At 41.4% G+C, this 14,669-nt stretch overlaps 1 protein-coding gene across 1 annotated transcript in view; it reads left to right on the forward strand.

Moving 5' to 3' along the window:
- The window catches only part of LOC124731101, a 301,651-nt gene that overhangs the window by 260,879 nt on the left and 26,103 nt on the right, over window positions 1-14,669 (forward strand). Inside the window, exon 13 of the mRNA XM_047248509.1 lies at window positions 10,942-11,115. Within this exon, the coding sequence (XP_047104465.1) occupies window positions 10,942-11,115 (174 nt within the window). The remainder of the gene's footprint in view (window positions 1-10,941; window positions 11,116-14,669) is intronic.

Here is a 14,669-nt window from a genome sequence, read left to right on the forward strand (position 1 = left end):
AACATAAAATTTGCTTCCCCTTGTATTGTACAATACATATTGCACAGAATGACCAGCATGCGCTGTTGCGCTGGCCACTGTGAACCAGTTAAATTGCTTCCACTATGTTTCTGTGTGAGCTGCCCTCTTCATCATCCTCACACAACAGCCATTACTTGCTTTGAATGCCGTGATGCATGCGGTTGGAGAATTCCTCTATAGCTTCAGCACCTTCATTTGGATGATTTTTCGATTAATCAGGAAGCCTTTATTGCATTTTTTCTTGCATTTACTGAATAACCTGCTGCTGCAATTTGTGAAACAATCGCTGTTCTTGAAAGCTTGGCATGTAGAACTGGCATTCTTCAAGTTATGCTCTTATCTGATGCTACGTATGAACAATTGCTTCTGTGACACCAAGTTTTCTTTCTGCTTCACAGTTGTTTTTGCACTCTGCTTTATGTCCATCAATAACTTAAAATTAGCATTGTATTGTCTGTGTGGATCAATTGTGAGCAGTGCAATCATAGATCTGCATTTCTCAACAGGGTCACAGCTGTAATTCGTATCATTATCGAGTGCTACAGTTTACATCACTGACAATACGAGCAAATTAAATGACAGCATTATGTCGTTGTCTCGGCCCCCCTACAGATGAATCGTCAGAAATTGTTACACTTTGGAGTATCACTATGGACAGCACGCAAAGAAACAATGGTGTAGTGCAATAGCAGCTTTAGCACCATTGTTGAAGCTCATGTTTCATTTGTTGTGCCATATTACAAATGTTTGGTGCTTAAATCTTTTTATTAGCATCAATTTGCCTCCGGTAAAAATATATATTATTTTTGAGTAATTTTAAAATCAATTCGATTCGGATTGCAAATAGATTCATGCAAATGGCAGTCTAAAGCTGGTAGATGTTAAATAAGAACCAAGGTACATGGCACACAGTACATTCTCATCGTTGACACCATAACAAAGTTTACTGCCACTCACCACTCCCCTCCCAACATTTGTCCCAGCTCAGCCAAGATGTGCTGTTCGTGTTCCTCCTCGATCTCTTCTTAATTATTCAGTTTAAATCTGTGTGTGATTTCACTTACCAAAGCTTAATCTGTAAATGTAAGACGATATCTGTATTAAAATATTACACAATGTAAAAATTTTAATCTCGACAGCAATAGTTTACTTTTCGACTGCAAAACAACACTGTAGTTTCTGAATGATAAATTTGGAAAAAGTCTTCATCTTACGATGGGGTAAATATGTTGCTTTTTTTTCTATATAAAAAAAAGCATCTATGTGATTAAACCTCTCTTGACTCTTTTCAAGACTGCCATTTTCTTGAGAGTATGTAACTTCTGTCATTCATCTAGCAGAAGCTCTTAAAGGTGTGCCAATGTGACGAGAGAGAGAGAGAGAGAGAGAGAGAGAGAGAGAGAGAGAGAGAGAAGGGTGTTGTCGTTGTCGTTGTTGTTGTTGTCGTTGCTGTTGCTGTTGCCATTGTCGTTGTTGTTATTCCAACACCTGGTTTTGATGCTGCTCCCCATGCTAGTCTATCTCTGTACAAGTCTCTTCATCTCTAAAAATTACTGCAACCTACACACATTTGCACCTGTTTACTGTGCTCATCCCTTTGTCTCCCTCTAAAATTTATATTCACCACCACCACCACTACCACCACCACCACTACCACTACCACCACCACCACTTCCCTCCATTACCAAATTGACAATTCCTTCATGTCTCAGGATGTGTTTTATCAACCAATCCCTTTCTTTAGACACATTGTGCCATAAATATATTATCTCCTCGGTCCAGTTCAATGCTTCCTCATTTGCCACCCATCATATTTTCAGCATTCTTCTGTAACACCAAATTTTAAAAGCTTCTTTTCTCTTTTTGTCTGAACTGCTTTTCATCTGCCTTTCACTTCCATACAAGGCTCCACTCCAAACAAATCTCCAGAAAAGACTTCTTAATCCTTAAATTGATATTGTATATCAACCAGTACCTCTTTTTCAGAAATGCTTTTCTTGCTATTACCAGTCTGCATTTTATGTCCTCACTGCTTCGACCACAATCATTTATTTTTCTGTTCAAACAGCAAAACTCATCTACTTTTTATAGCGTCTCAGTTCCTAATCTATTTTCCTCAGCATTGACTGTCTTAATTCTACTACATTCTGTTTTCCTTGTTTAACTTTTTGATGTTCATTTTATAAAGTCTCTTTAAGACTCCACCCAATCCATTCAACTGCTGTTCCAAGTATTTTTCCATTTCTGACAGAATTACAGTTTCATTGACAAACGTCAAAGTTTTTATTTCTTCTCCCGGAACATTAATTTTCTTTACAAATTTCTCCTTGGTTTCATTCGCTGCTTGCTCAGTGTTTCATTTGAATAATGCCAGAGATAGCTTACAACCTTGTATCTATGGCTTTCAGGCCCTTTGACTCGTGTAACAGATTATGGTGTCTTTATTAGTTATAAACAACCTTTCAGGATATTCTCACGAAATTTAAATCTCCATCTTTCTCCTCCGAATGCGAAAATATTTTGTTGATACTGATCTACTAGGAAGAAACAATTCATCATAATGAAATAAGGGAAATCAGAGCTCACACTGAAAGATCACACTCAAGTGTGACTTGCAGACTGTACATGTAGATTTAGGGGTGGACAAGGATACTGTGTAAGTTTGGTGGGCGGTGGAGTACCACTGTGGAAGCGGTAGGGAAGATAGTGGGTAGGACATTCCTTATTTCAGGGAACAATGAGGGGTAGTCAAAACCTTGGTGGAGAACATGATTTAGCTGCTCCAGTCCTGGGTGCCATTGCGTCACAAAGTGAATGTTCACCTGTGACCAGACGGTGGGACTTTCGGAGGTGGTGGGTGACAGGAGAGAGAACGTGTGGCATTCGCCTGTGTTATTTCTTTGTCGATTGTCCTCAGTGTCGACATACTGCGTTGCTACATTGGCTGAAAAATGGGGTTTGTAATTTCGACACTGACTATTGTAAATAATGTAGCCAACAGGTGCACAGTTGCGTTTCACAGTTGTTTACTTTCTCTGTTCACAACCCCCCAATAATACACAGTTATACATGGCCAGTGCTCTATTATTTAACTTTTCATACCCTCATTAATAGGTTGCAGGTGAACATCCATATATTGCTACAATAGTTTACTGCTGAACGTCTACAAGCAGTAAAAGCCTAACCAACAGTTCACTGTTCTTGTAGAATAATGGGGTACGTATGGAACAGACACTGTCACTGTTTTAACACACGGTCTATTGGTGTAACACTTATTTGACAGTTAAATGAATGCATTGTTGTTGATATAACCAACACTGAATCTCCACATTGTTATAAGTTAAATTTACAGAAATTAAAATTAAAACCTAACTCATCAAATTAACTGAATACATAAAAAAATTGGTTCTTTTTAACAGTTCCTTCTACTACAAGAGTTAGGCCGAATTATTTGTTTAAATCATGAAATTAACAAATATTGTTATGCAAAAAGTACTTTTGACAAAACTGTTAATTACTTTGGGATTAATTATGAGCTGGCTTTGCTAACATGTTTTCGAATAGAGCTGAATAAATACTTAAAGAATGCTAGTGTTTCGACTTCCAAATGTTTATAATTATTATAGAATTTATATTTGTTTGTTAGTCAACAACAGAATTTAAGTTACGAAACAATTACTGATTTTGCCCTACAATGAAAGATACTAACTACGAATCGTCAAAAAAATTAGAAAATCAATTTCATACAATAGAACTAAGCACAAAATTAGATCTGGTGTTGTGATCTTTTAAACTGAGGGCCAACCTTTCTCTTTTATGAAAATGCATATTATATTCACATACGTTAATGGTAATTAGTTAAAAGTGAAAAAACGAATTTGAGGAGACAGATGGCAAAACGAGGGGAAGCAAAATTATCCTGGCGTGCTTTGTCAGAAACGCACAAGCTTGGGAGAGTAATTAAGGTGTGGTATATTCCAAGAGGCACTGCCTGCCACTAAAGATGCGATGGCCATGGGTGGCTAGGCTGTATGAAAGGACTTCTTGGTATGGAAAGGGTGACAGCTGTCAAAGTACAGGTATTGCTGGTGCTTCGTAGGTTTGATGTGGATCGAGATATTGATGATGTCACCTCTTTGAGGTGGCTTGAGGAGGACCATGTGAAGCGAACGGAGGAGAAGGTGTTGAGGTTCTGGAGGAATGTGAAACATCACAAAGATGTCATCAATAAATCTGAACCAGATGAGGGGTTTGGGATTCTGGGTGGTTAGGAAGGATTCCTGTAGGTGGCCCATGAATAGTTAGCAAGCGGGTGCCAATTGCCATACCCCGAATTTGTTTTGTAGATGATGTCTTCAATGGAGAAGTAATTGTGGGTGAGGATGGAGTTGGTCTTGTGTACCAGGAAGGAGGTTGCAAATTTGGAATCCATCAAGCGGTGGGAATGATGTTGATCTCCACCTCAAAGATGGCTACATCAGTATCTCCGTCCATTTCAAACCTACTAAGTGCCAGCACTACCTCTTCCTTGACAGTTGCCACCCATTCCATACCAGGAAGTCCCTTCCATACAGCCTAGCCACCTGTGTCTGTTGCACCTAGTGACAGTCCCTTTTGAAATATACCAAGTGTCTCGCTGTGGTCTTCACAGAACGTAATTATCCTCCCATCCTTGTACAGAAAAAGATCTGCCATGTCTTATTCTCCCCCACCTGCCAAAGTCCCATCGTCTGGCCACAGAGGAGCAGTCCCCTCATGACTCAGTACCAACCAGGACGGGAGCAACTGAATCACATTCTCCACCAGAGTTTCAATTACCTCTCATTGTAGCTTGAAATGAGGAATGTCCTACCCATTATCCTCCCCACCACTCCCACCGAACCCACACAATATTCTTGTCCATCCCTGCACAACCCTTGCTCCCAAGCCCTTGCCTCATGGCTCGTATCACTGTAATAGAGCTAGATGCAAGACCTGTCCCTTGCATCCTCTCACAACCACCTACACCAGCCCAGTCACAAGCATTACCTATCCAATCAAAAGCAGGGTTACACATGAAACTGCACAGTAACCCTGGGTTTGCTGTGGGGCAGTGGTGGTGTGGGTTGTGAACCACTGAGGGCTATGGCGGGACGATGCCAGCCTCTCCATCGTTTCAAGGTCCCCAGTTAAATATGCGCAGTACAATGATTGCTAAACATGTAAGTTCATGTATCTGCCCACGTTTTGTGTGAGACGGTGGTAAGGTACCTTTTGAAGAAATTGTGTTGCTTGATGAACTCTGGTCGTTTCGTCAAAGAGGGATGGACAGATGACAGTACATGTGAAAGTACTGTGTTTCATATGGTAAAGAAAACAAGTGATTAATATGAGGAAATGATTCATGATAATTTTATGAAGTGGATAAAGTTGCAGCTTTAGAAAACTTAAATCAGCAGTCATTCATTGTAATGGATAGTGCTCTATACCATTCAGTTACTAAATATAAAGTTCTGATGCTGGCAACAAAAAAGGCTGACACTGCTGAATGGTTAAAATGCCACAATTTGTGAAATCAGGACAATTTGCATAATGTGGAGCTCATGGCACTTTTGAAACAAAATGGGCCACAGTTACAGCAGTATTTCAATGACGTGGCTAAATAATTTAGTCGTAGGGCTTTTAGGGTTCCATCATACCACTGCTACTTTAATGTCATTGTAATGATTTTGGCGCATATCAAACATTAAATGGCAATTAATGATAAGTATCTCTCTATAACAGAAATTAAAAAATTGTTAGAGGAAGCAATGGCACAGGTAATGCCAGAGAAGTGGAATAATGTTTTAAACCACACAGAAACAATTGTTATAGAAGCTTGGAAACATGAAGTGAGTAAAGAAAGTGATATCAGAAATATAATTATATTCTTGGGCAATTCAGTGATTCATTCACTAGTTGTACCCCAGATAGTGTAAATGTCAGGGAAGAAAGTGACCTGGAACTAGCCCTTTGCCATTATTCATTTTTCTTCAGTGTTCATAGATGTGGTTTGAGTTTCATATTCGAGTGAGTTACAGCTAACACTTATGGAAACCTTTTGTGAGTTCACAACTCGAAACAGGATTCCCAGATTGTTATAAAATGAAAGACACTTTATTACAACACACATAAAAAACATGAATCACAGGCAGTGTCCACTCGGTCACAAAATCAGTTGGTTAACAACATACAAATAAACAATCTTCTTGGTCTGGTCTAAATAACGAATAACTGTCTCTAATAGTTCTTGCTGAGAACACCACCATTTGAAGTAAGTTGTCTGGAATGAACTTTAATCACTACTGTTAGTTTATCAGAACAGTTCTAAGTCCAGTCAGGCACTTAGCACTAACAATAGTTCCTGAGTTTCTTCAATCTGTGGATACCAGTCCTGAAGCACAGAGTTCACGGAGTAGGGAAAAGGTCTGGTGGCAATGGCTGTCTGTCTTTTTTGACTCCTGTGGTGTATCTACCATGTTGTGACGTGGCTGGAACTATTGGTTCTGTGGCTAGACTGCTGCACCTGTACAGTTCAGACAGACAAATATTGCTTGGTCTACTTGTGGGCGTAGCAAGTAGGACAGTGCTTGTCTTGTCTTGTTTCTATCGGTGATACAAGTACTGCTTGTGGCAAAGTGGGCACTGCTCATCATCTTGGCATCTGGTGGAGTTTTGCAAGAAAACAAACCAATGCAGATGTAGTCGGCCAAAATGTTTACATGCAATCTTCTGAGTTAGTGTCGTTGGTGGCCTAGGCTTTGGCAGTGTGCCAAGACTCACCTGTGTTGTTAGTGGACAGTTAGTGGACTGAGTGCCCTGATACAGAATATCTTCCCCCTGGAATTTTGGAACTCATCACAGCAGCATCCCTATCCTGGACTTCATCATTGTGCTGATGGCTGTGCTCCAACTGCTGAGGCTGTGTTAGTGGATGCACTAACTTGGAACCTGGATGTAGTGTGTCTGTAACAGAAAAACTGGTGGGATAGCAGAGGGAGATGCCTGGGTCCCTGGGACAGTGAAGTTGATTATATGCTTGCGGGTCTGAGATTGGTTTTGTAGAAGGACTTTCACCATGACATACTGGGACCAACGGATACTTTCATTTAGTAAATACTGATACATCAATGTCCTCGTGAAGTCTATAGTGATGTGTATGTGGCACAGGTAGAGTGTCATTGTGGGCTACTGGTTTCACTATGGAGAGGTTGTTACTCAGTGTTTGACTGTGGGTGCCATCTTGTGGTATCGACCGGCATGGAGCATCAGTGCATAACTGATGTCGCATTTCTGCTGCAGCTTCACTTTCTATGATTTAAAGGTGTGTACACCATACCATTCAAATCTGGGATGAAAGGTGGTATCTGCACATTTTGAATGTTATTGGACTGACATTCTTGTTGAAAGTTCTGTGAATTATTGTTACTGAATTCTAGCCAAGGCCTGAATGTGCTGGGCTACCACTCTGGATCACATGCCAAATATGAAAGGGAACAACTATTGGTACCAACAGGAGGAGCCATTGTATCTCCATGAATGTGCCTGCAAAATCTAAATGAATTTTGGGAAATGGCTGTATCATCTGAGGCCACAAAAGTTACTTGCCCACAAGTCTTGCCTGATTTTGTTGGTGTGGATGGAAATGGGCAGTGTATGCTCCCCATTATACATGTTCACGGGCCATTTGTTTTGTGGCCTTGATGAAGTAAGCATAGGACATGTAGCTGCAGAGCTTTGGGAATGATCACTCGTGTCTTCTCATTGTCTCCTTGTAGGAAGAGGAACCCTTTAAACACAGAACATTGGTGGCGGTTGTTCATGTATGTTGCTACACACTGATTGTTAAGAAGAGTCCTGTCCAAAGGCCACCCGTATTGGATGTATCGTATCAAATTACATAGAAATGTGTCCTCTGGAAGCAATTTGGCAATGGATTTGACATGGATTGAAAGCTGTGTGACCATTGTTGCAGGTGGGACATCTGTGTGGGAGCATATCTCTGCAGCACTGTCAAAAAGTGTGCTTTGATCCACCAGCAGTCAGTAGAGGGTATCAGCATTTACGTGCTCCTTCATGGAGTGGTACTGAATGTCATAGTTATAAGTGGACAAAAGATGGCCCCATGGTCGAGGCATTTCGCCTTTTCCTGAGGAATGCTTGCTTTCATGTTAAAAAGAGAACAGTGACTTGTGGTCAATCAGTAGTATGAACATTTGACCACAGACATAATCATGAAATTTCTTGAAAACAAAGGCAATTGCCAGAACCTTTTTTCAACCTGGCTTTAATTTCATTATATACGCGTCAGAACATTGACAGTGAAGGTGATAAGGTGGTCCACACCATTTACCTCATAGGACACCACCACTTCCAGCTTGTAATTTGTTGCTTAGATACTACTATCAGTCACAGAGGCTGGAGGTGAGCATGCTCCAGGTCCTGGAAGGATTTTTGTCATGTCGGGGCCAATGCTACTTGACATGTTTGCAGAAAAAAGTGGTGCAAAGGCCCCATGATGCTGGTGGTATGCTGGATAAACTTTTGGCAATAGGTGAGTTGTTGCAGGTCTGATGTTAATTGTTTAGTGTCCTGGAGTGTTGGCAGATTTTGTATACCTTCCACATCTTTTTTGATAGGTCCCTTGATTTCTTCCTGTGCAGTCATCTAAATACTTCACTGTTCCAGGGACTTACTGGGTCAGTTTTTCCAAGTAACATTGGAATATGGCTGGTACACTTGAAGTCCCGAGTGGCAAACAGTTCTACTGAAATAGCCCAAACAGAGTACTGATTACCAGAATGTGTCTAGACTCTGCATCCAAAGCTAATTGTAGATAAGCTCATGGAGGTCAGTCTACACAGAAATGGTACTGCACACCAGTTTTGTGGTGTGTGTCCATGACTGCCTGGGCATTCACAGTAGATGTAGTTTTCACGAATCTGTAAGGACCCATTGTTTGTCCAAAATGATGGGAGTAGCCCACAAAATGTTAGCCACTGGCGTGAGGACCTCTTCATCATGTAGCCATTGGAGTTGTAACAGCAAGGCGAATGAGATGTTCCTTGCTTCGCAAAATTCGGAAAATGCTGATGGATGAAATGTGATGTGTGTCTCATAATGGTTAACACAAGTTGTATGACTTTTAAAAATGGTGGCATATTTTGTAAGATCTTGGAGATGTGTGCTAGATAAGGAGGTCCTTGTCTGATTGGTATAATTGTCCACCTCAAGTTCTAGTTTGGCAAAGAGGCCCAACCCAATGTTGGTAGCACCTTTTGTTTGAACTACCAGTAATTTGGCTGTGTGGTTTTGTAGCGAATTGTAGCACTAAATTGGCCCATCATTGTGATATCATTGTTGCTGCAACTCTTCAGTTGCTTGGAAATGGCTAAATTGTTGATGATCCAAGCTGCTGGTATGTAGAAATGTTGATTGTTGTGGAGGAGCATGTGTCTATCTGGTACTGGACAGGTGTCTGTCTGGTGAACATCACCAATGTCAGCATATGGATGTGGTTCGAAGAGGGCAACACCCCATGAACTTGGAGCACGTCCACACCTGCTCCCGGAGTATCAGCTTCACTATCCTGAAGGTATGTTCTGTCTATATTCGTTTCGGTGGCTCCTGATGGCCTGACTTGGGATACTACGCACATCTGGCCTTCTTGAAGTAGCACTACTGTCTTCAATAAGTAATGAAACAATTAGCACATGCATATAATTTTCTGGAGGAACATCTGCCTGAAGACCCTGGAGGGAGGGTGACTGTGCCCTGAGGAAACATGTTCACTGAATAGCAGGAGCGGGCCTAGTTTCTGCAAGTGGAAAAAACCTGAGAAGGTTCTTGCAGGCCAGCGACTATCTCATAGTTTGCTCGAATGTGTGGGAGACATGTTATTTACAAAGGATCATGAACATTCAGTAGGTCTTTCATAAGTACGTTGTCAGGTGAATGCACAAGTATCATGTCATGTGCAAAGGAGTTTGTATAAGGGTGTTTAAACTTAGGATTGACACATTGGTATTGGTAATCCCCAAAAAGTGCTTATAAATGTGTTATCCATTCACGATAGGCTTGGCTGTTCTTTCTTGACAGCTAAAACAGTTACGGCAAGCAGAGGCCACACTGATCTGGGAGTCAAAATAACCTGCCAGGTTCGTCTTAAGTTGTTCTGAAGGCAAGTCATGGGTTCCACCTGAGGGTTTAATTGTCGGAGCAGTCGGTAAAACTTGCCTCCATAATAAACTAATAAAAATGTTTGTACACGGATATCACCTAGGTCTTCCAGAAATTCCACCTTGGTGATTGGCATGATGATGTTGAATTTAGTGCTGGAAATTAAACTGTGTAAGACTGGAAGCAAAAGGCAATGAGTTTAAACAGGAAACTTTCTAATTGTGATCCTGACTTCTCGGACAACCAGGGTGGATTACAAAGGTGGAGAAACTGACATGGAATACGTTACCTATAGTGACTGCAGAAGTTGGCAACAAATCTGAAGACATCTTGACACGTACAATGGAGTCAAAACAACTGACAAAATGGCTTATTTGAATTCCAGACAGAAGCAATTTTGGCCAAACTAATGACGGTGAAACCTCCGTGAGATTGTACGAATCTGATCCAAAAGAAACATGATTATTTCTGTCCCCACCCCGCAATAACTGATCAAAATTAATTTGAAAATAGTGTGTAATTTTGTGTTTATGTGAAAATAAATATTACGGATGACATTTAACCCATTTTATTGTATTTTGTTCTGGATTATCCAGATTTTTAATAACACAAATGAAATTATGTGTTTAGTTATTACACACTATTTATTTGTGACATGGTAAATTTTTTGAAAGAGCATTTAATGGAGGATGGTACATGTATTGCTTATGTTTTATATTTAAGGTCAAAATTCGAAATCAGGAGAAGTCTGTGCTGCTGTTATATTGCTTGCTAAGAGAAATGATAGAGCATGGACATTGACACAGCTAATTCCAAAATACCTCGCACCAATAATACAGGAGTGGAGATGTGGAAAAATAAATGAGGCTGTTATCTGCGATGTTATTGATCTAATTGGTGAGTAACATAGATTAATTATGCTATATAATCAGGTACATGATAGCAGTAGTTCTTATTCTAATTATTGCACCTTGCCACGGCTTCCCTCGTTGGAGGTTCGAGTCCTCCCTCGGTCATGGGTGTAGTATGTTGTCCCTAGTGTGAGTTAGTTTGTTAGAATAAGTAATGTGTAAACTTAGGGACCGAAGACCTCAGCAGTTGCCGGCCGGAGTGGCCGAGAGGTTCTAGGCCCTACATTCTGAAACTGCGCAACTGTTACAGTCGCAGGTTTGAGTCCTGCCTCAGGCATGGATGTGTGTGATGTCCTTAGGTTAGTTAGGTTTAAGTAGTTCTAAATTCTAGGGGCTGATGACCTCAGAAGTTAAGTCCCATAGTGCTCAGAGCCATTTGAACCTCAGCAGTTTGGTTCCATAGGAACTTTCCACAAATTTCCAAATTTTCTCTTTATAGTTAGTTTTACCTAGTAATAACAGACATAGTGGGTGTTGGCATTAACCAGAACAGGAACATGTAGGATTATGCTCCACACTAAGTTCTAGCCTTTTGTGCTATTAAATAGATGCAGCCTCATGAAAAGAAAACTGCAGTACTCAGAAGGGCAAGTTTATACAGATAATTGGGGTGATGAAGAAGGATACAAAACTGCTAAGATGATACACACCTGAATAAGGAGAAGCAAGAGGTGTGATTAGACAGTTCTAAATGACCTCGGGCTCACCCAGTGGAAAGCTGCAAAAAATTGGAAATACGGAAGCAGAACCTAGTATGCTTCCTTAAAGTGAAGGACAACAACAACAACAGAAACAGAATATTCAGTCTCTAGGAAATGAGTTAGTCAGACTGCAACATTTTGTCTTCTGACTCTGTTACTTGTGTGGAACCAATATGTAGAAGTTTAAAATGTGCAATAACGAATGATTACCTATCGGACTTGTTATAGCAGTATGGGATGACTATCCTCTTCTTTACTTAGTTGCAGAGGGCTGTAAACCTTAATCCAGCACATATTCAATGTGCACCAGATATTTATGTTTGTGCAATACTGTTTGCTTTGAGCTATCTGTAACACACGTGGTATTATGTCAGTATCCATTATCAAGATACTACAAGTACCTCAAGCTGTCATAGACTCATGAATGTAGCCAACGGCTTGCTGACTGCAGAGTTTTCAGGTGCATCCTGTTTTCAATCAACCAGTACTGTAGGTGTGGCCGTAAATCCAAATAGCCAGAACATTATTGGCCACCTGCTTCATGGTATGTGGACCACTTTTGAAATGCAATACATGTTCCTGTAGATATGTGGCACCAGACGTGTATGCACAGGTTACACAAAGCAGAAGTCAGTGGTTGAATTCAGATCAGACTAATTTGTGGTCAAGACATCACTGTGATACTCCACAAGCCACTGTAGCATGATTCTGGTCTTGTGACATGGACATTTATCCTACCAATGCCATTGGGGTAGACATCAAGCAAGAAAGGATTCAGATGCTCACATAGTCAATAGTTGTTAAGATGCCCTCAGTTAATACCCTAGGTCCCACAGAAGCCCAGGTGAATGATCCTTGTAGCATAATCCTAACCCCCCTCCACCCCTATTGGTTTGCAGTGTTCACCTGGATGACAATGTATCCAGACACAATCTCAACCTGGTGTGACAAGAATTTGATTCAACCAACCAGCAACATGTTTCAATTGATCCACAGTTCAATCCTGAGTATCACATGCCCACTGAAGTTTGAATTGATTGTGTCAATGGGTCAACATAGAAACACGTGGATCATGTGCTGCTGAGTCCTGTGTTTTCTACAATGAGCACTGAACAGCATGCTCTGAAACACTTGTGCCTGTGCCAGCATTATATTTTGTTGTCAGATCTGCTACAAGTCACCACCTGTCCTGCTTTATAGAGCAGGAAAATCTCTGACCCCTAAGTTTTGCATTGAGACACCTTGTCGCCTATCTATAGTTTGACCTCCTGCAATCTCTTTCCATAGACACTCATGACAGTAGCATGTGAAGAGATGACCAGCTTTCCCATTCCAAGATGCTTGTTTGTACACACACACACACACACACACACACACACACACACACACACACACACACACATTCATGCAAGCACAAGTCACAAACAGACGACTACTGTCATGGGCTACTGAAGCTAGACAGTGAGCAGCCAGGCCGGTTGGGGAAGCAATTGGAGTGGGGTGGGGAAAGGGAGGGAGGGTAGGGTTGGGGGAACATGAAGTGCTCCTTGTGGCAAGATGCAGATTTTGTGTGTGTGTGTGTGTGTGTGTGTGTGTGTGTGTGTGTGTAGAGGAGGGGGGGGGGGAGGATAGATAGTTGCAGTTGGGAGATAAGATGAAGGGGCAGCGGGAGTGCAAAAGGAGAGAAGTAGAGGAGGGCGAAAGGTTTGTGAGTGCATTGGTAGAATAGAAGTCTGTTTAGTGCTGGAATGGGAGTAGGGAAAGGGATAGAGTGGGTGAAGGACAGTGACTAACAAAAGCTGGAGCCAGGAGGGTTAGGGGAACATAGGATATAGTGCAGGGAGAGCTCCCCCCTGCACAATTAAGGAAAGCTCGTGTTGGTAGGAAGAATCCAGATGGTGCAGGTTGTGAAATAGTCATTGACGTGAAGAGCGTTATGTTGGGCAGCATGCTTAGCAATTGGGTGCTGCATCTGTTTCTTGGCCACAGTTTTTCGGTGGCCATTCATGGGGACAGACAATTTGTATTGTCAGTCCCACATAAAATGAAGCACAGTGGTTACAGCTTAGCCTATAGACCACAGGTAGCTCTACCTGTGAGGGGATAGGTGATACTTGTGACCAGATTGGAATTGGCTGGTGGGGGTGGGAGGATGTATGGGACTGATCTTGCATCTAGGTCTGTTACAGTTATATGAGCCATGAGGCGTAGGTCTGCAGGGTGGTGGAATACTACTGTGAGAGGAATGGGAAGGACAGTAGGAAGGATAGTGGATAGGATATTCCTGATTTCACAGCATGACAAGTAGTAGTCAGATCCCTGGTGGAGAACATAATTCTGTCTCTCCAGTTCTGGTTGGTACTGAGGCCTGAGGGGAATGCTCCTGTGTTGTGGCCAGACAATGGGACTCTGGGAAATGATATGTGACTGGATAGATGAAGCATGGGAGATCTATGTCCACACGTACATGACTACTCTGCAATTCACAATTCACAGTTACACACCTCACAGAGGGTTCCTCGAACTAACTTCAAGCTACTTCCCTACTATTCCACTCTCGAACAGTGTGCAGAAAAAACAAACATTTAAGTCTTGCTTGTGAGCTCTAATGTGTCTTATTTTAGTATGACGATAATTTCTCACCACGGTGGTGGGCATGAACAAAGTATTTTCCCATTCTAGGGAGAAAGTTGAAGATTGAAATTCTGTGAGAAGGTCCTGCCACAGTGAAAAACACCTTTCTTTTAAGGGCTGTCACAACTGTTCATGGCTTTGGCATACTCTGCTCTATTTCACAATAATACAAAACAAGCTGCCATTCTTTGTACTGTTTCGGTGT

Source organism: Schistocerca piceifrons, chromosome 1 (genome assembly GCF_021461385.2).
Source record: "Schistocerca piceifrons isolate TAMUIC-IGC-003096 chromosome 1, iqSchPice1.1, whole genome shotgun sequence".
Lineage (NCBI taxonomy): Eukaryota > Metazoa > Arthropoda > Insecta > Orthoptera > Acrididae > Schistocerca > Schistocerca piceifrons.